This window comes from Podarcis filfolensis (assembly GCF_964270895.1).
Source record: "Podarcis filfolensis genome assembly, chromosome: 6".
In the NCBI taxonomy this organism is placed as follows: domain Eukaryota; kingdom Metazoa; phylum Chordata; class Lepidosauria; order Squamata; family Lacertidae; genus Podarcis; species Podarcis filfolensis.
Window position 1 is genome coordinate 39,109,492 of NC_139609.1, and position 27,301 is coordinate 39,136,792.

Here is a 27,301-nt window from a genome sequence, read left to right on the forward strand (position 1 = left end):
GAATAGTGAAATATTGTACAAGGCAGCTTAATGTATGTAATCAAATAGGCTAGAAGAGACAGCATTTAGTAGCAACAGACAAGATATGCCATAAAATATGGTTCTGCATCCCCAACACATTTCATTTGAAGTGCATTAAACTGAAACTCATACTATTAAATTAATTTGGAAATTTTATTCAAAATAAGCCAGTAAAGGTGGCCAAAATATTACTTAATTGTTTTCAAGGTACCAGTAGCTTTCCATCTTCAACAAATAATCAAGTATGATGTTTCCCTTTTATTGCATACAGAGGACAAAGAGTCCATTTCAAACCTCCCTTAATAATGGCTATTCACATTCCTGAAACAGCACAAATTGACATGTAAACATTTTTGTGTGGCTTTCCCCAGCAAATACATAAAATAAGAAAGCAATTTATACCTCACATTACATATGATTTAAGACATAGTTCTATGAAAATATTAAAAGGTTTCCCCTCTCTTTAGTCATTAGTTTTGCGGGTTGGCACTTTGACCTAATTGGTTTTTTTCTGATTTCGGCTATCTCTTGATTCCCATATTGCAATGACATTAAAATATAGCAAGAAGAATAGAAAGTGCAAGCAGGATACAGCAGAGACAGCTAGAGGAAATAAATCTGGTAGCCTTTGTGGAGGATCCAATGTAGCACTCATTAAAGTCAGGATGCCCATCAGAGTTATTGAGACAAGGAACTGAAAGGAGAGAGAAAAGGTACACTGGTTATCACTGATTTACAATGTCCAATAAGTCGTTTCATTGCTTAGGTGCTCTGTTTTCATCATCCTTATGGAAGATATTTCAGAAAATACAATGTGTCTCTAACATGACATCTTATGTACCAATTGCCAGGGTTGATGCAAACATGGTCACGTCGTCCATATTAGGATGCTGAACCTAACCATAGTTTAGTGTGAGGTGAACAAGCCCAAATGAGCTGGATCAAACTTCCTATTCACATCCTTCCCTCTCCTCTTTTCTTGATGCTTGTTTCAACGTTAACCACAGTTGGTTGGTTTGAACATAATAGCCAAATTGCAGGGTTGTTGTTTTTAAGTGCAATCCAAGGCATGCTGCAGCTTCTTCATGCCACACTAAAAGTGTCAGATGCTGCCCCAGATAACTGCTTAAAATGTTCCAGCAGTTTTCTCCACCAGCAGCATCTGCACACGGTGGGAATCATGGCAGCGGTGTGACTAGGGACCTTGGCAACTAGACAGTAGCTTATGTTTAAAACACAAACAAAAGGAAAGCATCTACCCCTTAGACAAATCAGTGCACAAAAGACAAGGTTTTTGTAAGAGTTACTTACTGAACTCCTAATAACCTTTGAGAATGTTCTGAACCATGGCATGCATCGCCTAATGGAAGTGGGGAAAAGCTTTAGCTGCATATCGTCTTCAGAAGTATTTTCAAATATTGAGAAAGAAGTTGCACACACTGTGAGAAAGGCCAGTGTTGTCACAATATATGGCAGGAGCAGGCCATCCTTCAGGAGAAGGGGGAGCATGCTGTGGAGAAAGAGACAAGTTAGTTCATGCCCTATCATGGTTATTTGCCCAACAATATATAAGGGGGTGGGGAGTCCTCAATAAACTCAAGTTAGAATTATTTAGAAATACTAATATTCCAACTCACCTGAAGGTTGAAACGAGTAGAAACCATGTAGACATAAAAGGAATTTCATGTATAACTAAGCAGACGGGTCTATGGGGGAAAGCAAATAAAACCTACATAAACATTGTCAAGGTAACATTTCAATTAGTTGATAGCGGAGCTGCTGCATCATACATTATTTTTTTATTTTAACGAAAGTGATGCAAAACAACAGTAAGGGGCATTTATTTAGAATACAGACCACCAGCACATTAATACACAATACATAACAATATTGGCCAAGCAGCCCATTAGGGCAACAGAGTAAAATAAATTGCACATGGAGATTGTTTATGCACCTTCCTATGGGGGTAATTGAAGTGTTAACACCACTTACTATTCTTACTGTCATGTATACATAGCAACAGAAAATCCAAATGGTGAGTGCCACCAGAACTGTAACCAAAACAAGACCACTGAGAAACCAAGATAAAGGTATTAGCAGTATTTACTAGGGAAAACTGTAAGGGGAGAGAGCTAAGTATGTACAGTAGCTACTGAATGTGGGGTGTCAGGGGATGAGGCATTGGCAAAGGAACCAAAGCAAAATATAGTGAACCTAGAAAATGGAAGAAAGCTTGGCTGGCTGGCATATTCAATACTGTCACCCCACAAGTCAACATTCTATTGCAAGTCCCACTCTTTGCTACTACTTGACTCATTTTTAACACAGGAAGTTGCCTTATACCAAGTCAGACCACGAAGCCCATCCTGCTTAGTAATGTCAATGCTGACTGGCTCCAGTGTTTCTGGCCGGAGCCTTTTCCACCTCTAACTGGAGAGACCAGGAATTGAACCAGGGACATACTGCATGCAGACGTGTTCCATCATTCAGCCATATCCCTTTCCTTGTCAATCAGAGCAATTCTGACAGACCCATGCAAGCAAATACAGTGGTTTACAACCATAATCTGTTCCAGAGGTCCATTTGTAAACCAAAACAGGTTGTAACCCAAGGCGCGCTTTCGCCAATGTGGCCTCCAAAAAAAAAATTAGTTCGTAATCCCAAAAAAATGGGTTGTAACCCAAAAAAAGGTTGCAAACAAGGACACGGACTTCCGAGTTTGACGTGTTTGTAATCCAAAATGTATGCAAACCAAGGTACCACTATATCTGAAAGTAGTTAACTGAAGGGCTTGATAATGAAGCTCACATAAAGGTGACCTGCGGAAAGACATACTAACAACATATCAGTTTCAAAACAAGGCAGCTTTAAAAGCATGGTTTCTGAAACTGGCTGGTTTAACTACAGTTTGTTGGTCTGGATAAAACGAGACAATTTCCAAAGAAGCCGGAAAGTAAATACTAGAAACATCCTTCCAGCTATGTAGGAGGAGAGGAGTAGCGTGCAAGCCTGAGTCTTGCTCAGATTCATTTCAGCTGAAGCGTGTAGCACTACACCATGGTTTAACATTCTGGGCAAACAGACCTACAGATGCAAAAACTGCTCTTCGGTCCCAAGTAAATCCCAAAATCTCAGATTTGACATTACTGTGATATAGGAACCTGGCTCTACGGTTCCTGCTGAGCATGTGACTTCAATCCATGTTCAGCATCTTGTGAACTTGGCAAAAACCATCTCTGAAGCATGTGGATCAATTTTAGAGCTGTTACTTTTTCCACCTCCCCACACTTTTCCCAGTTCCCAAGTCTACTTCTTACATGATGGGTGTAAAAAGAAAAGAGGATGGAAGACAACAATGCATTCTAAAACATTTAGCTTTTCAAAAATAACACATAGAAGGCACCTCCTTTGGCCAGGCATACTAAATACCCTTTCATGCACCCTGGGCAAAGGGAATAATGTTATTTTGTTGAACCAACTCTCTTGTGCTTCGGCACATTCAAGATTTAACCGTGCTGGAGCCCTATTCTAAATCAGATCCCATGATCCACTTCATCAGATGTGCTGTTTATTTACTTCCCATTTCAACAGATAATGATGCAATATATTTTTAAAGCAGAAAATACAACTTACATTGAAACTAGAAGAATAGATTTTTCATGCACTTGGAATGAGAACAGGAAGAAGGATAATGCACAGCTAACCTGTTAAAAACAAAGTTAGCAAGAGGCAACAAGTACTGTTTATATTTCCATCGACAGGAACATGTAGAGGATGCTTTTGCTATTCAGGAACAGCTTATATGTATCCATAGAAGCAGGCTTTCCCAACAAGTTGCAGTATAAAAACAACATTCGAGAGAAAAGCACAGTTCCTTTTTAAAGTTATTGCAACAACTACTGTTATTTTTTACAAGTAATATTGATCTGGAAAAAAGCAAAATAAGAAGTGAACACTCATCCATACAAGGCTTTTTTCAGTGGTGGAACTTGAAGTCTCAAATTTCAGCGGCGGCCTGTGCAACACAAACAATTATCCCCCACCCCGCCTTCCATTCTACATTATTGTAGAATGTGACACACACAGGACACTGTGCCCTGTGTTGCTGGACCAGTCACACTTCCTTAAATCCACCTCTGCTTTTTTGCGTGATTTTGTATTTTGAAGAAAAACTATAGAACAAAAAATTAAAGGCATTTCCCTTCCCTTCAGCAATTTGAAGAATACTACTTACGTATTGCTGGAGGACTGCTATCATCGTGTTTTGTTTAAAGTGTTTTAAGTAATTTTTAAGAAATACAAAGTAGCATAGCGGAGTAACTTTACTGATCCTTTTAAAAGTACCATGTGACTATTTAGGCAAAGCTTCAGCATGCAATGACAGATAAACTTCAAAATTTAAGTAATGGAGACAAGGGTGGCTGTTTATCAGAGATTATTAACAGAAGGCATAGGTCAAAAAAGAACATCGAGAATCGCAATACAGTGGCTATTCTCCAAGCCCGAAATATTAGTCATCTGATTTATGAGTCTTTTTGGGCAATTTGGACCAACAGGCCTGCTAATGGGATTGCAGTTGTTTAGGCTACCACATAAATGTTTATTTAATTTGGCTTCCTCATTCCCAGGAGGCGGAGTTGGTTCTCCTTAATCTAGATTAATATGTAATGATCCATGTGACATGAATAGATGAACTCTACTGCCCAAATAACTTTTAAGTGTGCAACCTTGCACAAGTAGCATGACTGATCATGTATCATCCATCAGGTCTGATCTAGTTGAGATTCCTGCATTGCACGGGGTTGGACTAGATGATCCTTGGAACCTTTTCCAACCCTACAATTCTATAATTATATCTATGGTGAGAGGTTAGGAGTTGTGGTTCCAAGTTGGTCAGGAAATACTTTAGGTGAGCTAGAAGTCTTCAGAACCAGATAAATTGCATCATAAGCTTTTAAACAAATTTGTTCTCTGCTGTCCCAAAGGGCAGAACAAGGGTGTAATAAGCATAAATTACAGGAGGATAGACTTCAGAAGTTTCTCAATAGCACCAATTACCTTGAGAGTAGTGGGCTCCCCTCACTAGAGGAATTCATGCAGAGGCTAGACAGTCATCTGCCAGGGTGACATTGCTCCAGATTTCCTGCATAGGCCAAATGGTCTATATAGCAATTTCTGTGCATATTTTGCCACCTCATCCTAATTTCCATTCTGTGATATATTTTCATCCTATATATGATTGTGTGTGCGTGCATATGTACATATGTATTTGTGGGAAGGAAAGCAATAAGTCTTCTGACGTATGGATGATTCCAACTTCATAATCTGTTTCTAGAGCACCATGTTTTGGTGCGCAAACAAGAATAATGAGCAGTCCGACTGGTCTGAGATACAGCACCTATGGTCACTCAGAATGGCCAGGGTTTTGGTTTCTTATTGGAAGAGATCGTATGGTACATATATACGTTGTTCTATGAAACTGAACAGAGTGTGAATGGAGAAAGATATTTGTTTCTATTATAAAACATACAAACGTTACATTAAATAAAATTTAAAAAGTTCATTAAACACTTACCAAAGCATATTTAAATCCTTTGATAGAAGGCTGCAGAGTTAGTTTTATGCAACTGGGAAGTGCAGTCAGGAATGTTAAGGCAAAGCTGAACATAAAATAATGTATTAAAAATGCTACCTCAGTAACAATGGATTCACCTTCTTAAAACTATGGATCAAACCTGATTTTTTCATACCATAAAAAACAAATAATAAGGTTCCTGTTTTGAATTTCCAAATTTTAAACTCACAAATTAAACAAGCAGAAAACAACCACATGGCACTCCTAACAGTTTAAATCAACTCTGTTTCCATGCGGATGGTTGAACCAGTGCCAGAATCTGATATTTAATGTATTTATTATTAAAAACTATGTATAACCTGTCCTTCATCAATACAGATGAGTAAGGTACAGAACACAAAATGAAATAAACACCAACCAACCAAATCATAAAACAAACAATAAATTGTAAAAGAAACCATCAAAGCAGCTAGAAAAAACAAAGCAAGTTAAATAGCAATCAACTTGCAAAACTTAAAATGCCTGGGCAGATATAGGTCTTCAGCTGGCATTGAAATGATAACAATGTTGGCACCACTCATAACCATAAGGGGAGGGCATTCCACAGACGTGGGAACCACCATAGAGAGGGCAATATTATTACATTGTTTTAAAATACTATCTTGTGATCCTACCAACAGTGTAACATAATTCAGACTTGAAAGTTGCTATGGACTTCTATTCTTACTTACCTTAGTTTAAGTTGAGTTTCTGCTGACAGCACTGCCTTTACTTTGAAAAAAACACTTATGGTGCACCAAACATTGGCCACTTTATCCTGAGAAGATATTTAAAGTGTTGCATTATTTTTTTGTTGATGGGCCTTATTTATACATTGAATGGCAGGGATCTTTTTGCATGGATGTACATTTGATGCCGAGATTAAATGCATCTGTGTGACCTTGGTTCAAAATAGTGGGCAATGTCATTTTGATTAAAACAAGCCTTTAATTAACAGAGAAGTACGTTACTGAGTACAAGAGCCAGAGCTTGTGTTAGAAAAATCTCTTATAACAATACTGTAGCATATTAAGTAAGAGAAATTTGAAACTTTTTTTTGCAAATGTGAAGCCACACTATATTTTGCCACATTCTGCTACCAGAACATATTTAGCTCTGCTTGCTAGTTGCTAGCAATGACAGAGTTAACCCTAATAAATCAAGAAGTCTAAAGACATTAGCAGTTGTGCTAGGATCACTTTCCAAATTAAATTTGTAACCACACAGCTAGCATGCTCATGAAACTCATCCCTAAACAGCTGCTTGAATCACAGCTGTGTAGACATAACAGCAAGAAAGCTACTACCAACAACTGAGACATCCCTCCTTGTTCACTTACAAGTGTACAGAACACACACTGCAAATTTGCTGAAGGTGACAAGTGCTTGGCAGCACCCACAAACATATAAGATGCCTGTTTAATAGCCAGAGAAGTTTTACAACTATCAGCACTTGCAGGCATCTCTGTAAATGGGAACCAATTCAAAGAACCTGTCACAGGCAACCCAGTATAAACTTACCGTGCACTGCTTACGTAGACAGTTTCTCAGTTTATCCAGATTAATATCCAAATCAGTCACTCCTCTGCTCAACTCAGAAAACATTTCAGCTAACATTAGATCAAAAATCCCTGAGCTATCCTGGATAAAATCGTGTGAAGTTTCTTCATTATAAAACATCAGCGAAACCTAGCAATGTGTATCAAAAAAATACATATCCTGCCTCCCTAAAAATACACATGTAAACGCACCAAATTACTTGACAGTTCTTTGGCTTGTGAATTTCTATATACCTCACACTTCGTGTAAAATGTCAACATACAAGTGAGCCTAAATTTTTCTACCAATGTGCCAGCACCACTACCAGGGATGTTAATGGTTTTCAGAAGTAAGTCCACTGATGAGTTGTATCACTATTTCTCACTCTCTCTTCCCCACACCACCCAATAGAAGTCATATCTGTAATAAAATCATATGCTTTATGCTCAACACCTTTAGGCCTTACTTTAGCAAAGCAAGATGGCACTTTCCAACACAGCAAATCAGGAATCTCAATGCCTTCTAAAGCATGTAACATTTTAGCATCAGTCCAATGACTATTTTAGAAGAGTAAAAAAAAGAGAATCCAGTATGTATTCATTTTTTTAGACCCTCTAGATAAGATTGAGCAAGGACGCTGTTAATTACTATGGAATCTGGTCAAACGGAAAAATGTACGTCTGAGCTATAGATCTGACGATGGGATAAATGTTGTCCACTCATATAATATCCTGGAAGATGCCAGCTGAGCTAGGGGTTAAACGCTGGATTAAATAACTGGCAAGAAATGACGGTCAGAGAAGCCAGATCATATTACTAGCCTTCTGGTGTATCTTCCACATGAAATCCCTAAGGGTCAAAGTGAAGGTTTCTCAAGGGAGCTAAAAATATAAAACATTTACAAGAAGCTTGTAAGGGGGCAGGGCAGGGAAGATGAGGCATACCTCGAACAAACCTCGATCAACTGGGAAGAGCCTTCTGAGCACTTGCAAAATTTGTTCAACGTCTGTGCAAAACGGGAGCCAACAGAGAGCAAAAGAAACACCTACGGTAAACCCCAGTTTCATTAACAGTAACAGCCTGTAAGAAAAAAATTAAAATAATCCAAGCCCTGAAGAAGAAGTGCTCATGTGAAAGAAAATAGTAATGTTTGTGTGCTCTCAAACATAAAGCTGACTTAAAGTACCGTGCATAACGACAGACATTAAATAACCTAATGTGAGATAGCTAACAGGAGAAGAGATCAGGGATAAGAAAACTGCTAAATGTTAAAAAAGATATGCTAAACTCTTATCTTCTAAATCTGGGTGTCCATTTGTGACCTGTGCTTAACTAATGACAGGTGTTGAAGAGAAAAGATAGTCGTGTGTATTTTGATACACTATGGACACTCTTAAAACTATTTAGTATGTTATTTAATGACTTAGGAGAAAATGTTCTTCTGGGGGAGGGGGGGGAGTAAAGAATTATAATGACATGAATCCCTTCTCCAAAAGCTTAATCGAGAAATGAATGACATGCACAAATTCCCAAGGCAAGCCTGCCTAAGTGCATTCCAGGACCATTTTCTGGATGTCAACTTTTAAAGATACTCACCCCTTCCCCACCAGGCCTTTTTTGAAGCACTTTCCCAAGAGATAGCTGAAGAAGGGCAATGAATGGTACAGCTCCATTTGTTTGTAGTTTAGAGCCAAGCAGAATGCTATTGAGCCCAAGAGGTCCAAATCGTAAGACAGGCAAAGCACTCCCCACAAAGCAAAGCCAAGGCTCACGGAATTATATATGTTTTTAATGTTAAGGACAAAACAGATTTAAAAAGGAAATACTTCAGATGGTCTCCTCTCGCCACCATTACTGATTGCCCATGCCATAAATTTAATCCTGTCAAAGTCTGAAGTCCCACTGATTTCAATGGGAGAGATTTAAGCAATTTGATTTGAGGTTTAATTGATCTTCCAGTTGAAATAAATGTGACTTCAAAGCATTTAACTGTGAGGAGATTTTGCCCTGAGCTCTCAAACACCAATATGAAAGAACCTGAAGGAACGACATCATCTGTGTGTCTCTGTTCTGGCATTACTGGAAACTCAAAAGCAAGCAGAGCTGGGGAGCAGTTCCTACACTTCTCAAATAACATGAAACAAGGACCCAGAAAATTTGTAGTTTGTCCATACTGGCTGCAACCATCATAATGATGTGCAGTTTTGTTACCTTTCCATAAGGATCCATGCATAGTACATTCCTATGGATTGCCTCCACTGAAATTCATTTTGAGATAACGGCAGGTGACATCAAATTGTTATCTTTGCTGTTTAATCTCTGATGGCTGTTTCACACATACAACTTTTATTTCAGTCATCTTGAGATAAAGATGCCTATGTGAACTCACCTTTGGGTATTTATACCACGTACTTCATACTGAACAAACATGTATCCACACATTCAGCATAAGAGAAGAAACCCAGATTATGCAATAACTGTTGTTTTAGCTGTACCATTAATACCTAACAGCACAATCCTATGCATGTTTACATTGGGAGTGAGCTGCTCTTGTGTGCAAATGGGGCTAATTCTGAAGTAAGCGTGCACCGGGCTGTATCCTTTATCTGTATCTATTTCACTGCTCTTATAAATATCTTATGCAATGAACAGGAATTATTCCTCCCTGTTCACATACTTCCCCTAAACCATTACACTCCTTGTTGCTCTATAGCAAATAGATTGGTGTTGGGTTAAGAGGATCCATTGAATTGGTAAAGTGTAAAGAAACGACATCACAGAATAGGCAAGGATACTGAAAATGTCCATAATCAATCAGAATGAGTCCCGGATAAAGCAGTATGCAGAGAGCACTAGAAATCTGGGAAAGAAAGACAGGCATTCTGCATTAAAAGAAACACAAAGAAGCTAATTTTGTAATAAGTCATCACATACTAGAACAAGGGTGGGGAACCCTCAGGCTTGGGGGCCAAGTGCAGCCTCCAAGCCTCTCTATGTGGCCCTCAGGCCACTCTCCTCAGCAGCCCTGGTCTGCATCCTCATTAAGTATTTCTGCTTTGCTGGAATGAGGCTTTGAACTGTGATGGCGCTTGCTTACTGGACTTGAGGACAGATGGAAAGGAGTGTGCGACTTTTGCAAGGCTGGAATGTAGTCCTACTTGTACGAATACAAAGTTAAGAGGCACATCCATTGCTCTTCTGCATTTTGCCCCTTGTCCTGCTGCCTACTGGTACGCAGCCCAGGCTGCCCATGAAAAAATGTTTTCATCCCCATGCAACCTCGAAAGAGTATGTGACCATAAGCACTTCACTTCTCCCAGCTGAAACAATGCATAGAAGGCAACAGAGAATCCACTGCATCACTCTACAAACATATCTTGTTCTACTGGCCAAAACTGTGATTCCGCCAGCTATTCGTGGCTATTAAAAGGGCCAGTCTAAATGTTAAATGTGGGATTCAAAAGCATGTACTGAATTTAGCCCCAAGCACACACAAACATTTGACTACAGTAAGATCTGTGACCTTCATTGGGCAGGGACGTTGGAAGTGGGCGGGGAGCATCTAAAGTGCAAGTAAGGCTAAAAAGAAAGTCTCTTCCAATGTGAGCAGGTACGTCTGATGTAGAGGTTCCTATCAACATCTGTGTCCTATCAACATCTGAGTGGCGTTTGGAGGTGGCCTGGGAGAAGGCTTTTCCTGTGGCCATTACCAGATTGTTAGCAGCCTTGGGCATTTTTAGTGGAAAAGCAGGGCAAAAGTATTTATAATGAAGAAAAACAAGTCCACAATCCTATGCGATCTTCCTTGGGACTAAATTCCACAGAAGTTAATGGGACCTACTTCTGAGTAAAAATATAATTTGCATTATGCTGCATACTATGTTTGTTTTTGCAATCCTTGTTTCTTAATTATATGAAAAAATGGCCAACATTACTTGCAACACATTTTGTTTTTGCAAGGCTTTCCAGTAACTGAGGTCAATGTAACATTATTAACTATAAAACAAACTAGCAATTTGTGCTATCAATTTTATGTTAGAAGAAAATATTTTCTGATTTTGTAGCATTAAGTAGCCCCATCCTTGCCTTCCATTCTAGAAGAAAAGTTTTCATTGCAAGTCCAAAAAAAAAAAGAAAGAAAAAGAAATCATACCAACCTTCCTCTTAGCTGAAGTCTCTTTTAAATAACAACAGTACAAGATTACTGCAGGTATGTAAACTAGCATATCAGCAACAAAAACTGAAACATAGAAAATATATTTATGTATGAATCAAACTACTATTGTTTATTAGCCAACTGGGCTATTGATTATTCTGCTTCAAATATTGTCTCCTAACTGTGACTATGCTATTATTCTTGGCCTTCCCCCAGAACCATTTCCCCATCACCTGCATCTGACATATATTTGAATTATTTAAAATATCAAAAGCAGCCAAGATTAACTCTTATGTGCTATGGACATAATAATTCACTACACACATACAATTCAACCAGATGTAAGTCTGCACATACACTCAAAACTGATTTAGGGATAATATCCTTTTCAAAGATTCTGTGGCCACAAGAAAATACAGGAATCATTAACCATCGCCTTTTGCTGTGGCTGACAGATCCTCAACCTGAGATAGTGTCCAGTCTACACCTTTAAATCAGGGGTGAAGAATGCCAGGTCTGGGTCTGAATGTGGCCCTTCAGACATCCTTATATGGCCCTCGGAACTCTCCCCAGGCCACACCCCTCACTGTCCCTTCTTCGTGCCCCAAGTGCTTTTGTCTGGCTGGAATGTGTCCCTGAATTCTATTGCTTGTCTAAGGAGAAGACAGAGAAAAGTGAGAGACAGAAGGAACTAGGCTACTGCACAAAGGTAAAATTTACCTTCATAACTTTCCCACTTTTACCCTGCCCACGTCTGGCCCTTGAAACCTAAATGCAGCTGAAAAAAGCTCCCCATCCCTGCTTTTTTAAATGCTTTAAGGTGCTGAACAAGGACACAGTCAACATGTCTCTCACTTTGGTCTTCCTTTTCCACTCGTTTTCCCCTGCCTGCAGGATGGTAAAACTGGACTCCTTGTGCGGTAGGCAGCGGGGAAAGGTATGTAAAGGAATCAATGGGGAAAACAACATAGAAGCTGTATCATCTCTTAGTGCTAGAGCTTCTAAGTGTAGAAACACCATCTCCAAGCGAGCCCACGGCAAGCCTCATTTTCATACAGTAATGATATGTGCTTCAAGGAGCTACCTTAAAGCAGTTAATTTTTTTTTGGAGTCATGTCTTGTATATAAGGCATGAGCAGTTTCTGGGATTACTATTTTAAACATAAGTCATAATACTGTCAATATGGTAATATCAGAAACCAGCTAGCCTCAAGGCTAGGAAAACTCTACAAAATTTGATCCAGTGGCATCATAGGGCTGGTACTCATAGCTGATAATGAGTTCTCATAAAACCAAGTGCTTCCTTCAGAAATGCTACCAAAGAGGTATAGCTGCAAGAAGATCAGCCCAATGCCACTCTTTTCATTGAAATCTGCTTAAAGGTTTTATGACATGTTTAAAATAGTAATCCCAGAAGCTGTTCAAGCCATATATACATGAGTTCAAAGAATGAACTGCTTGCAGGGCAGTTCCTCGTAGCAGTTCTGAAATCAAAATGGATTGCTTTCTTTCTTTTTCTGACTCACTTCATTCAGTTACATTCAAAGAATGCCAATAACTTCCCTAAATGTTTAAAATTAAGCATTTATAATTAAAATGTCCTTGACAGAGTTAAAGCTGAACCCTTCAATCCTGCACACAGGCCACTTCAATTCCACTGAAGTCAATGAGATTAAAGAAGACTTAACTCTACATAAGGACTGCAGCCCATGTGCTCAGAACCGTGTAAGACTAGAACCCCAAATTCCTCCAAGATGACAGAATATAACCTTGAAATTTCTTTTAAGATGTAGAGCAACTGAAATGATACCTTTATTTGCACGCATAATATTCAAAATGATGGAAGAGAGTGATACGGAACTCTTCTTTAGATTACGGGGTTTCAAAGCAAAAAATTTAGGAAATACACACACAAACACACCAGCCACCTGGAAAATGATGCTGGGGTAGTATAAACCCAGTGGTTTGGAGAGCTATTCGCAACATGGGCATTTTTGAACATACTGTTAACTATTTCAAGCCAACTGGAATTGTCGGTAGTGGCACCCGCCCTGTGGAACGCCCTCCCATCAGATGTCAAGGATATAAGCAGCTATCCTATTTTTAAAAAACATCTGAAGGCAGCCCTGTTTTTAAGGGAAGTTTTTAATATTTAATGCTATATTGTTTTTAACACTTGATTGGGAGCCGCCCAGAGTGGCTGGGGAAACTCAGGCAACTGAGCGGGGTATAAATAATAAATTTATTATCATCATCATTATTATTATTGCTCATTTAGAAATATTGCCTTGTCTCAGAAGCTCTATACTATTTGTTCTGGAAGCCCAGCACTAAAGAGTTATTCAGACAGAACAGTAAGCCATCCTGGTTCGTGGGCAATACCATAATTTACCCAGATTGGGGGGGAAATGGTAAACTATGGTGTGCCAGAAATGCGAAAGTAAAGGTGGGGACCACAACACAATAAGGGACAAAAGAGTGTCTGAGGCCAAGGCTCTTCAGGGTTCACTCATGAAATGCCACATCATGGTGTCTGAATGAGCTCCGGGACTCCTATGGTTTTAATTTATTTGGCAGAATCTGTTGTCTGTGCATGTGCTTCAGAAACACAGAGAGAATCTTCTAAAACATCTAAAACTAATGGTCAACATTTAACTGTATTGAATTTTGTAACCCTGGTGCACTCGTTTAATGGCAATTGTTAAAAAGAATGTCTATCCATTTTCTTAGTTTGTACATCAATGATTTGTCAAGCGTGTTGATTTGAGCATTATTAAAGACCATTTCAAGGGTAATTTGGTTCTAGTGATTTTTAAAATATAATCAATTACTAGAGACCAGATGGAAAGGTTTCTGGCCAATGCAAGAGGTGGTGTGGAGGAGTGTCTGCTTCTGCCCAGGATAATCAGCAATAAGACAATGCTGACACGTCATAAGAGATTTTTACAGGACTTCAGTCAATCCTGTGAAACAGAGGAAGACTGAATATAAGCCAATAAATGCATTGTCTGGGCTGCCTGATACGTTACTCTTGTGACAATGCTGTCCATGTTTTTCTTCACTGACCACCACGTGAACTATCAATTGATATGCATCTGAGAATTATCATTGTCTTTATCCTCCATTTGGTTTAGCTGTAAAGGCAAATGAACACTGAACTTTTAGTTGTATATTGGAACTTTTTGAAGCCTGGGAAAAGCTACTTTACTGTATAATGATTCACAGCACCTATAAGCATTTGATTCTGAACATGCGTAATAACACCTTCTTCATTCCAGTATTTCTTAAAAATATATAATTTCATTACTTCAATATTAAAAATCCCTGAGCATGACAGCCCTTCCAACCGCTAAATTTAAAAACTAACAGAAAAGATCTATGAAATTCTTTTTTTAAAAAAACAGACAAGCATAGGCTATAGTTAGTAACTGACATGAACTTCAGAGTGCTATCAAAACTTAACCTTATATAGTAGGAATTGGCAAAACTATTATGTCAAATAGGTAACTTCTCAATATACTGCCATTACTGTAGAATATTACCGTGTTACATTGTAGAACTAAGTTCATACAAGGCAGTTATACAGAAACAAAAAACCCTATAATGTCCAATTTCTAATAATATATAAAACCACAGATTAAAACAATTCACAGCTAGCAGCACACTGGCATATCTAAATAATTAAAAACTATATTCTCCAGAGATCATTAAATAGTTTAACATTCAGCCCAGCATATCAACTAAAAGCAGCCCCAAACAGTTGGATTTCTGAGACCCATTTTAAAAAGCATGAGCTAATGGAGCCAAGAAGCACATATTCCATAGGTATGAAGTCACCACTGAAAAGATTCTGTCTCTTATGCCCTTCAGTCTAATTTATCTGAAATATTGGGTCATGAGCAGTGGCTGTCAGTTGTACCCCTGACTACTCATTCATGGCCATGTAACCCATACCTTGAGCAATCTCTCCCACTATAGTCTTTTATCAGCATGAAGTTGCTTTAGTGTTAGGGGGCTGAGGCCATTCCCACTTAGAATTATTTATCTCCTTGCATCTTTACACCTTAAGAACACCCCTTGTATGGGTAATCTGCACTGCAAAAACATAGAATTGGATCAGGAACATTTTGAACTTATGTCGAAAAAAAGGCTATTTTCTACCTGTTGCCCGCATGAATAGCTTGTGTGGCTGACTCTCATACCCACGAGATGTGTGCAGAGCAATCCAATCTGGATTGATTAACTTCGCTCTATAAAACAAAGTATCAAAACATTAAAAAGTAGACTATTCACACTGCTAATTGCTTCAGCTTAACAAATGCAGATGACACACATAGAATCATCATGAAGAAACCGCTTCAGTTTCAATTATAATTAAGCACTTATCAGCAATACAGAGAACTGAAAATATTTTATCTTTTCACATACAGGCTACGATTGTGCACCACAGCAAACCATAGTTAATGTGTGTTGATGGCTCCCATTTCACTCCCCACCCTCCCAGTGTGAACAACAACAACAAACTACAAAACGTGCCTCAGTGTTTTGTCCAAAAAGGCAATCATGGATTATTTTTGCTCCAAACAAACCATAAATGCTGGTTCTTTGCTTCCTGATCATAGTATATGTAAAACAGACCACAATCTCTGCTTCAGGCATAACACTAAGGCAGAGGAAGTCATGTCACATCTTCTGGCACAATGCTGGGTATTGCCTTACCACATAATATAGGCAACTAACAATTTACGCGTGTCCAACTGAAGCACAATCGCACATGCGTGCATCGTGTGACTTTAAAAATGGCAAAAATAGCCCAGAAAGGGCAAAAAGTAAGAAAACAACACCTAGCAGTCCCATGAGCCTTTGCAAGTGCAATTCCAGGAGCGCTTGCACTGACCTTTGAGGCCTGTGGAACGTCTGAGTTTGAGAAAGGAGGCTTGGAGGGAGTGACCGTGGTGGAGCTTGGCGCCTGGTAAGTGCTGCTGGTATTTTAAAGGGTTTTTTTCAGGGAGTTTCAGAGGTTTAGAGGTTGTCTGCAGACTTTTACAATGGTGTTTCAAATATACGTGATTTCACGTAAACATGTGGTGCCTTGGAATGTAACCCCTGCGTAAATTGGAAGTTGCCTGTACATAGAAACTTTGTTGTTGTTGTTGTTTAGTTGTGTCCGACTCTTTGTGAGCCTATGGACCAGAGCACACCAGGCACTCCTGTCTTCCACTGCCTCCCGCAGTTTGGTCAAACTCATGTTAGTAGCTTCAAGAACACTGTCCAACCGTCTCGTCCTCTGTTGTCCCCTTCTCCTTATGCCCCCAATCTTTCCCAACATCAGGGTCTTTTCCAGGGAGTCTTCTCTTCTCTTCTCTTCTCTTCTCTTCTCTTCTCATCTCATGAGGTAGGCATAGAAACTTAGCCAACTACAACCCCCTTTTATCCACCAAATAATCAGGAGAGACAGAGCTGTCTCATCTGTGATTGTTTACCACACAGGTAAGCCCTCCCATGTGCTGCTTATGTGTACACAGTCATAAGTGAGTAATTGCCACACTTATTGTGAATGGGGAATGCTGTAGCTGTGCATCAGAATTCCCATACATGGATCAGCCTGCATTTTTCTATTTCTTCTAGCAAACAAAATGCATTTAAAATAATGCTCACATATTTAACTTACACATTGCATTTAAAATAATGCTCACATATTTAACTTACACATAAGCACACAGAAGACTGTGATAAGCAGTAAGAGGCGGATAGTCAAGGCCCCAGTATTGCAAATTATTGTCACTGGTGTTGAAGTACCTGAAAAAGAAAAGGAAACCCTGAAATAAATATGTCTTCAGAATGCAGCTCACACAGAATGCAGATCTTCCTCCTTCCCTTTCCCCGTTGCAGCAAGATCCCCCTGCTCAGTGCTGTCCAATTCCCCACTTGCACTGCAGCCCAGTAAACCACACTCCTTACTGTTCAGAAGTGTCCCAAACCCTATAAGGAGGAGTTGCAAGGGATACAGAGTACTTCAGGGGGAAGAGAGGACAAGACAGATTGGTTATACATGTTGCATTCCACCCAGGCAGCATTCTACTCGCACAACCAATGGATACAACCCAGGGTCATGTTTGTTTTCTACGAAGCTGGACAGCTTCAGTATAATAGTAAAAATAAATAAATAAATAAAATATGGCTCTTACTGCATTTTTGTTGTAGATTCTTTTTAAAAAATAAAACAAAGACTTGCCTGAGTTTTTGGATGCAATTGTTGATGTTTGTGTTATGGCAGAATACAAGACATAAAGAATCTGAAGGATATAAAATTTGTGCCTGTAACCATCTGATATTGTTCTGGGAAATACATTTTCATTTCTAGGAAACAAAGCTAGAATAATTCAAAAATCTACTGGGCTATGAAAGGTAATTATTGTTCCAATTGCCATGATTCACAAGATCTGATTCATCAGTGCCATTAATTTCACTTTTTCAATATATGTGAGCAGCTCCAAAAATACAAGGCTCTATTCCAGTCAGCCCTACATTCGTTGGACGCTTTTCCTGACCTGACCAGCCTTTTTCCTGAAACCTTCTGCAATCACCTTCAGCTGAATATATGTTCCCAAGGACCCTCATCTAACAAAGTCCGTGGCTTTGACAAGATGGTGTTTTCTGAAGTGTCAACAGACAACTTAAACAAAGTATTAAAGAAATACAGAGTTGCATATAAAAATGTTACAGTAATAAAAAGTCACTAATATAGTTACTGACACACTCTCCCTCTAAGGCTCCGGATTCTAACCCAGGGTTCAAACAAACTCTCAGCTCACCCACAAAAGTGGTTAGAGCATTACAGCCTTCAAGGTTTTGCAGTCATAAGCACAATTTTATCTAAGGGATTCTAAGATCCAACACTAGTTCTCCAAAATCACAAACCCCAAACATCTGAGCTAAAAGAATGATTGGCAATTCTTGTGAGCTAACAAACTACTGAACCTGAGCTACTCCATATCAACAGTATCCAAATAGTACTGCTGGCTTTCACAAGAATTAGGAGGTGCTAAAAACTAAACTCTACTTAATTACAACAGTACCAAGTTGTCAGCACAATAGATGACAAAGGTCCTGAGCCTGTTCAGTCATACCAATAACAACAAATTCAACAGGCCCTTTAAACTAGCCCAAGAAAGTAACCTCTGGAGGACAATAAGAAAGCGCAAAGATAAAGGAATTTCATTCATACGACTTTTCTGTACTTATGCTTCTGTGGAGAGCAGTCAGAATTTAGCCACATCTTCAAATTGAAAGGCAGAAGATTTTATTCAATGAAAATAAAAGTTACAAAAATAAGACATCAGAACCTTTAAATCTCAGTGAAACAGAGTGACTAGTATTTTATAATTGCCAAGGGGCAAGTTCTTAGCTTTCCCAGTCTATCCACTCAAATGCAGCCAATTTTTGACATTTATTACAATAAATGATATTTCTTGAATACCTTATGAGCAGCCTGAAGTATCTTATGAACAATTCATGATAAATCATATTTCTTAAAGCTGCATCTCTGCCCCTTATCCCACCATTTAAAATTTCTCATGCCAGGATAGTTTTAACTCCTTCATTTGGATATTGATGTCTTGCGATTTACTAGTAAATATCTCATTCAATTCCATGCTCTTATTTGAACTTAGATTCCAAAGAAAAAGTTTGTGTATAGGTGAAAAAAGGTAAGAACTGTCACATTTCTAACATGCAATATAAGAAGAAAAAGATGCTGTCAAGATTGTCTTTGATAAATATGCATGGGCTCCAAAGAAAGATAGAGAAGGCAGAAATATTTAAATTTGTGCCTCTGGCTCAGAAAAAACTACATACAGGAAAACTACATACAAATCACATTTCTCATTTACTGCCTACCTTTTTTAATATACTTTTTTTCCAGAACAAAGGAAGTGAACATGGAGTACATGATAATACCATTTGAGCATACCTGAATAATAATAGTAATCATTGCCTTTTCAAAGGCAAAGACTTTAGGGGGCAAACGTTCAAAAGATGCCACCTTGCACCCAGTACAGGGGATCACAAATTTGTTTGTTACCAAACAATGAAATCTCATCCCATTACACCGCTCACACTGTTATACTATACAGCAATATATGCAGAACAAATTGTAAGTTTCCATATTTAAACTAGTAGCATGTATTGGCTAATTGTAGTACAGTATTTGGTTTTGATGGCAGACAAGTGCAGATTTATTGGTTATCATTCCATTGGCTGTAAATTTTAATGCTGCTATCAACTTCTAAAAACAGCTAATTCTTAAGCAATCCTTTTCCCCTTTCTCACCAATACCAACCACACATTTTATGACAAATACATTCCTGCAATTAGGTCATGTTGCAAACAGTTTCTCTCTTTACTCTCTCTCTCTCTCTCTACACACACACACACACACACACACACACAGTAAAAAAACCAACATCATTACTATATACAGCAACAGTATGCCAAGTCAATTGGCCGATTATCCCGGTATAGTGGTACCTTGGTTTAAGAACAGCTTAGTTTATGAACAACTTGGATTAAGAATGCTGCAAACCCGGAAGTAGGTGTTTTGGTTTGTGAACTTTGCCTTGGAAGCAGAACATGTTTTGCTTCCTGTTGAGTGTGTTCCATTTGTAAACTGAGTTCCTCGCTCCTATGGGAAAGCACACCTTGGTTTAAGAACTCTTTGGTTTAAGAACGGACTTCCAGAATGGATTAAATTCGTAAACCAAGGTACCACTGTATTCTCTATTGTTAGGCAACAACCTCCAAAGTATCTTGCAGACCTGCTATTGTTCTTAATATTGTACTGTTCTTTATGTGCTCAACCTATGAGCACATATAAAAGATAAGTTATGACTTCACCATGTAGCAAGAAAGCATCTTCTGCATATCGGAGTGGTCAATTTATTACAACTGGAGGACACAATGTAATGACAAAATATGCTCTAAAAGGAAATCTTGTAGGTAAACTGGCTCCAAGTTGTTAAGGGCTTTATAAGACCTTGAAGTTGGTCCAGTAGCAAATTGGCAACAGAACTAGAGGACCCAATGTGCACTGCAAAATAAGCCTCCTCCTTCATTTTTTGCAGCCTCACTGCCACATTATAGGCACGACTGTGTGTTCTTAGCAGTGTTCAGTTGGCTTCAGAGTGAGACTTGCGCCACCTGCACTCCAGTCTTCATCCGGACTGTTTTACAGTCTGGAGCTCTTGAGAGTACCAAGAACTCCTTGGGCTCAAAAATGCCAGAGAGAATGCTCAGCAGTGATTGTGTCTACTGCCTGTTTCCTCTCACCATTCCATAGCGACGAGGCCTATGACAGGATTACCTGCTTTCTCCACTGGAAAAATTCCCCAGAGCATTCAGGAACATATCTGGTCCCATCAGTCTCTGAGAGCGGGCCATGTAAATGGGCTCATCACCCTTACAAGTTGAGAGGTGTGGAAACCAGAAATCTACTGCTTATGTCTGAACTCCAGTTTTCAGAGAATTCGTATCACTTACAAATCGGTACTGATAGTTGTAAAATATATTTAACTGGACAAATTGGAAAATATTTTTTTCAAATATTAATTTTGCTAAAATATTAAAATTGGTGGATCGCATCTTAAAGGGAGATGACAGGAATCGTTGTACGATATATATTTTTTGTTACATTACTAAATAGTTCTAAAACATTTTAGATACAAGTATTATATAGATCTAAGTAGCTCTAGAATGAGATATTTCAAGGGAAACAAAAATAAGTAAAGGAAATGGTAATTGGCTGCAGTGCTATCTTAACTGGGGCTTACTTCTTTGCAGCCTTATGTAGGGTTACACTGCAAAGGGCTGTGTAGGCAGGAAGGTTTTATGCACCCCAAGATTATAGTCTTTCCATATAAAAAGGGAATAAAAAAAATCAAAATTAGGCATACCACTGTTTGACTGGCAGATTGTAGGTAACTTCTTGCCAATGTCTTTGAGCTTCGTAGTCTCCATACATAGGTGGTTTTCCTGCACCTTAAAAGAAAGAAAAAAGATGGGAAACTATATTTATCATTTGTTAATTCATGTATAAATTAATTTTGCTCTACTAATGCCTGCAATTCAATGCTTTGCCTGGAAATTAATATACCCTCTGTAGCAAAAGTGTGACAGGTATTTGCATGTAAGATTCTTTTACAATCAACTCTGTCAGGAAGAGAATAAGTTCTTGGGGGAGTATTAGACGTAGGATACATTTCCATTTTATGAATACATCTTTTATGAGTATTCTTCTTAGTTCCCTATTCTTCCCTCCCCCCCTTTCTTCTCTCGTCTTTGTTTTTTCCTGTAACTTTTTAAAATCAGTACAAAATTTGCATGAGTTTCTTCTTTATTGAATACTACAGAACAAGCCAATTGTGGCAGTATCACATTAAACAATTAGGCACACAGATTATTCATTTCCTGTCGTTCCTGATTAGCTATTGAGAGCACACACTTATTTCTATGGTATTGACTCTAACTTCATGGAGATTGAAGAGTTTCTTTTAAATATAGGAAAGCTATCTATAAATCTTTCATATGATCTATGTTTGAGCGATTCACACAAACAGCAGAGAAGGACATAATCTGTCCTTTTGCAACACCGAGAGCAGACAATTACTACAAGAAGGATATTAAGAGGAAAGGGTTTCAGATAGGCCAGTGCTTCTACAAACAGAAGACTCCTCTATGGACATTTGGGAAGAGAGTTAAGAATATGTGGCAAGAGACATGTGCAATAACTTCCTTCTGCCCATTTACCAACGTAATGGATGAATAGGATTGATTCAGCAAAAGAAAACATTCACATGGCAGCAGCCCATGCTCCAGGTACAGCGCACAACCAAAAGGATGGGAAACATCCCTACATGGGTCCTACTGATTCCACAGAAAACAATAATGTCTGATGGAAATGCTTGATATTTGACCACTGATGTCTTTTACTGCAGATCTATATCTATCATTATTATTTACAATGCTGGGAAGACTGAGAAACCTACAAAAATTACCAACCAGTGATCACTTCTCCTAGAAGGAGTTTATGACAGTGTTCTTCTCACTACAAAACCAAAGAGGAACTGATGTCCAAACAGCAAAATATATAATACAAGACCAGAATCAGTCAAAATTAGGCCTGTTTAAATTATCAACTTTGAGGCAGCAGTGAAAGTAAACAAAGCAAGGGCAAGCATTTTAGCATCTGCTGTGCTTTGTGGTTGTTGTTTTCCAAAATGAACCAAGAGAATGCATTGGAAAAAATTGGTACCCATTTCTAATTGTTTGGGGTTTATTTGTACACATGATGCAAAAGGATATAGGTTGACATCTCAAGGCAAAGTAGTAGTGGTGAGTAATTAAATACCAAACTGATCAGCTAAACTATCTGGTCCTTTTTAGTTTTTGCACTTTCTATTTTGCCTTGGGTTGCTATTCTGGGAAATTAGGCTGCAAAAGCACATTGTAATGAGTGAGCCTTAAACAGCATGTGTGCAGTATTGAAGCCATGGGCTGCAGGCAATGAACTGCTTCCAAAGGGGACATTTTAATTCCATACACCTTTTGCAAGGGAGACAAAAGCTGTAAAGTATAACATTTTAAAAATTATTACTAAGCAGATCCTCAAAGCAGCATACAGTACTGCTTTATTATAGTGAACGAGATGTGCCTTTGAAGAACAAGAGGTTCCCAAATATAAAAAGTATAATAAGTTGCCCTAAGATCAGTTAAAGACCAGGACATTCTCCATAGCTTTTTATGCAACCCATATATAGAAGCAACTAAGACTTTGGGCAGCTTGATGACACAAACATAAATTTCTCACACAAAAAAACAAATTTAATTCCTCATATTAATAATTCTTCACCTTTACATTGTATTATATTATTCTTAACCATGAAAAAAATTGAACCAGTAGTGTTCAATGCCATTTGTTAGCCACATTCACTAATGCTAACTAGCTCAGCAAACCCACCTGGAAGAAAATATATGGTGAGAAAAGCAAAGTAAAAAAAAAAAAAAAAGCTTGATGCATCTGAAATATAGTAGACTCACAGCAGAAGTAACCTTCCTATATCTGGTCATCCACGTCTTAAGTTGGAACAATGTTAAATTAGAACTGCTCATATCAGCCTTTCGATCTCAACTGCCATTGCATTGGGCAGCACCTGCATATATTTTGAGGGTAACTAAGCAAATTGGACACATAGTTGGATTTTATGAATGAACATTTGGGGTTTTGCATCCAAGTCTTCTATGATGGTTTATGCTACTACTGTACCTATTTAGAAAACATGTAATGTGATTCATAAGCAGTTTGTATTAATACAGGCAACAAGTATAAAATGCAGCTTCTCTCTACCATCATTTCATCACCACTTTCACCTGATATATGTACTGTACAAAAGAATTGCCACCCTGGCCAATTGTAGGGGAGAGGGAGTATATCTGTCCGTCATAGTGACTGATCTAACAAATTACTCAACTGCAAGGAATTGTTCCTTGTCCCCAGTGAGCATCTAACAATACATACATTAAACAAAAAGTGAGCAGGTTAGCACTATGCATTACAATACACAAGACATACAGTACAAGTTGCAATATACACAACTACTAACAGCTTCAACTTAACTCTCCTTTGTATGTTGAAAGTTTGTTAAAGCGTTGGCCTTTTTTGTTTTTGTTTTTTAGTTCTTAGATGTTTCCGTCAGAATAGGACAGTAGTTGTAACTTAATATTCAGACACTATTGCATCTGGAAAGTTAATTTTGTTATACCAAAAAACATAACACATTAGACATAGCAGAATCTTAATTGCTTCCTCTTTGTTCTGTTAACTTGAACAGGTGAGGGTACAACCAGAATTAAATACCAGTCTTCCCATTTTGACTTCCACATCATGGTAACTAGATTATAACAATGTGAAGGGAGACCAGAGCTGTGCTTTTTGGACCCACCTTCCCACCATCCATGTATTGTTGGGGAAAGGCTGAAGAAAGGAGCCTGTTCTTGTGTAGGCTCCCCAAGCAACATGATCAGAAGGATTCTAAGCTGCACAAAGAGCTTTTCAGGTGTAAAGCAGGTTCCTAGAGTTGCAGCAAAGGAGGTAGGTCAGGAAGAACAGCTACTCTCGCTTTCACATGAATCATGTGAGAGGTCAACACCCAGACAGAGCTCAGATGTTGTTTATCATAGTTGTGAAAAGAACCTAAGGTCCTAATCTTGTACTGTATAACTAAATGTTTTTCTAAATAACTACATTAGACAGCTACTGCTGTCACTACATTTGTGTGAAAACAGTAATATTTTTTTCTGTTCTCTTTTGTATTTGGCTTAGATTTATAACAAGCTTAAATGATATAGATTTCATTTTCATCAAATGGAAAGTAAACATGAAATGCTAAGAAAATAGTTATGAGTATGATGTGGCGAAACAGGGAATGGGAAGATAACACTACTTTATTCTAATAGTTATAGCGATGGTTGTAGTGCTGTGCTGTCAGGAAATGAAGGAAATTCTTTATTGTATTTTAAATTTTATTACATGTGAAAATTCTTCAGTTTGGTTGTGTACTTTTTGATGTGCTTTATTTATTGCTTACGACAACTTTTATGTTTTTAATTATGTAAATAGTTCTATGCAGTGTTTTTTTCTTTAAAAATGTTTAGGGGTACTCTCATTTTCCTATTCATATTGAAATACTGCCCCTCAATGAGACCAAACTTGGATTAACAAAATGTTTAGGGGTATACATATCCCTGCATCCCCCCAGAAAAAGCACTGCTTCTATGTTGCAAGCCGCCTTGAACATAGTTTTAACTATGAAAAGGCAGCATACAAATAAAATAATAATGATGAAAAAGCAATAAAATACCGTACTTTTTTTTTTAAAAGAACAAGGCTATTCAGAGTTGAGGACATGATTATTATATACCTTTCATTTTTAACTACTATATACTTATTTCCTTTTAAGAAACTTCTAACAGTAATTTCACTACAATAGTTCATATACATTCAGAATATTTACTACCTGAGTAAGAACCAAGGGACACAGTCCAACGGACAAGAAGGCCTAGTAATGTAGTAATTGTCATTAAGCTCCATTTTTCCATAGCTGCTTTTCCGAAATCACCTTGAAACAAGAACAGAAACAATGATGATACAAAATTCTGGCTTCTGCCCCTAAAGTTTATATACAGAGATAAATCCACAGGTAGGACAGTGAGCAAATGCAGCCTTTTTGATTATGCTACTATGGGAAAGGCAAATCCAGCGAAAGCCATTACTGCATCCAGCAAAGTAATCTTCAGAGCAAAAAAATCTCTAATGCTGCCAGGGATATAAGAAAAATCAAGTTTTTACTCAGTCTCTGTTCACAAGGAGAATTTAGCTGGACGGATTAAATTGGCAAAAGTGCAGATGGCTATACAGTGGTACCTCGGGTTAAGTACTTAATTCGTTCCAGAGGTCTGTTCTTAACCTGAAACTGTTCTTAACCTGAAGCACCACTTTAGCTAATGGGGCCTCCTGCTGCCGCCGCACCGCCGGAGCCAGATTTCTGTTCTTATCCTGAAGCAAAGTTCTTAACCTGAAGCACTATTTCTGGGTTAGCGGAGTCTGTAACCTGAAGCGTATGTAACCCGAGGTACCACTGTAGTTCCAGGAGATGTCAAAGAAAATGTAACTTCAGCTGATCATAAATTTTGGAAGTATAATCAAAGTAACCAATCCAATTCTACAAGCTAAACCACCACTATTATTTGGGAAAAGGCTAATAGAATAGAGCTGGACTAAAGGAATCACAGCCATGATCTAAGTTCTATGCATGTTTACTTGTATGTTCCGCTGCTGATTTACTCATGCACAGAGCAACACTTACTCTCTTGGTTTAAGCAGATCAGGAGCTATAATCCCACATGGCCAGAAAAGACTGAAAGGTCCCACAGTTTACATTTGACAATCAAACATACGAAATGGCAAGCCTGTCCCCAGATATCCCCCTTTAGTTCTGTCTCATGCTAGGCCTTAATGATAGTCTAGACTAGAGCATGAATAGGGAATCTGCAGGTCTCCAGGTGTTGTTGAACTCCAATTTCCATCAACTCCAACCAGCATACTCAAGGGTCAGGATTACAGGAGTTGTAGTCGAACAACCTCTGGAGGTCCACGTGTTCTTCATCTGTGCTTGATAACAAGGATAATGCCTGGTTGTCAATCTTCCATGAGTCAAGCAGTGAAGCATTAAAATGACAACACGGTACAATTCACAAACCATTGTGAAAACAAAAGCAAATCCTGACCTAGAAACTCAAAGTGTTTGTTTTTCTTTTCTGAGAATCTGACAGACGCCAGAAATTATAAATGCATAAATCATGCATATCAGGAGCTGGAAAAGCTCGACCAAAATGATAAAGAGGGTGGAGCAACTCCTCTCTGAGGCAAGGTTGTAACATTTAAGGGTATTTAATTTAGAGAAAATGCAAGAAAGGAGATGTATAAAATTATGCATAGTCTAGAAAAAAACAGATCAAGATATCACATATATATCAATAATATCACATATTATTAGCGCTCATGAACATCCAGTGAAACTGAATGTTAGAAGGTGCAGAACAGAAAAAAGGAAGTATTTCTCTGCATAATGCATAGTTAAACCATTGAATTCACTCCCCAAGAGGTAGTGATGTCTGCCAGCCTGGATTCCTTTAAAGGAGGGTTAGAAAAATTCGTGGAGAAGGCTATCAGTGGCTGACTGCCACAACAGCTATGTTCTACCTCCACTGTTGGAGGCAGGAAGCCTTTGAATAGCACTTGCTAGCAATCGCAAGTGGGAAGCACGCTAGTGCACTCAGCTCGGGCTTGCTGGCTTCCCATAAGTATCTGGTTGGCCACTTTGAGAACAGAATGCTGGACTAGATGGGGCACTGGCGTTA

The 27,301-nt window shown here is 38.5% G+C and overlaps 1 protein-coding gene across 1 annotated transcript; it reads right to left on the minus strand.

The window, feature by feature from the left end:
• Positions 1 to 155: 155 nt before the first annotated feature.
• ALG6 (ALG6 alpha-1,3-glucosyltransferase) lies at positions 156 to 25,500 on the minus strand. Its single transcript, XM_083621309.1, has 14 exons — positions 25,399 to 25,500; positions 21,280 to 21,364; positions 17,039 to 17,128; positions 15,491 to 15,579; positions 11,331 to 11,413; positions 9,969 to 10,033; positions 8,770 to 8,955; positions 8,118 to 8,253; positions 6,328 to 6,413; positions 5,597 to 5,681; positions 3,655 to 3,725; positions 1,659 to 1,727; positions 1,333 to 1,531; positions 156 to 715 (listed from the first exon to the last, which is right to left on the minus strand). Exons 1-14 carry the CDS (start codon positions 25,478 to 25,480, stop codon positions 518 to 520), a joined length of 1,524 nt encoding a protein of 507 aa, XP_083477435.1. The 5' UTR covers positions 25,481 to 25,500; the 3' UTR covers positions 156 to 517.
• Positions 25,501 to 27,301: the final 1,801 nt, after the last annotated feature.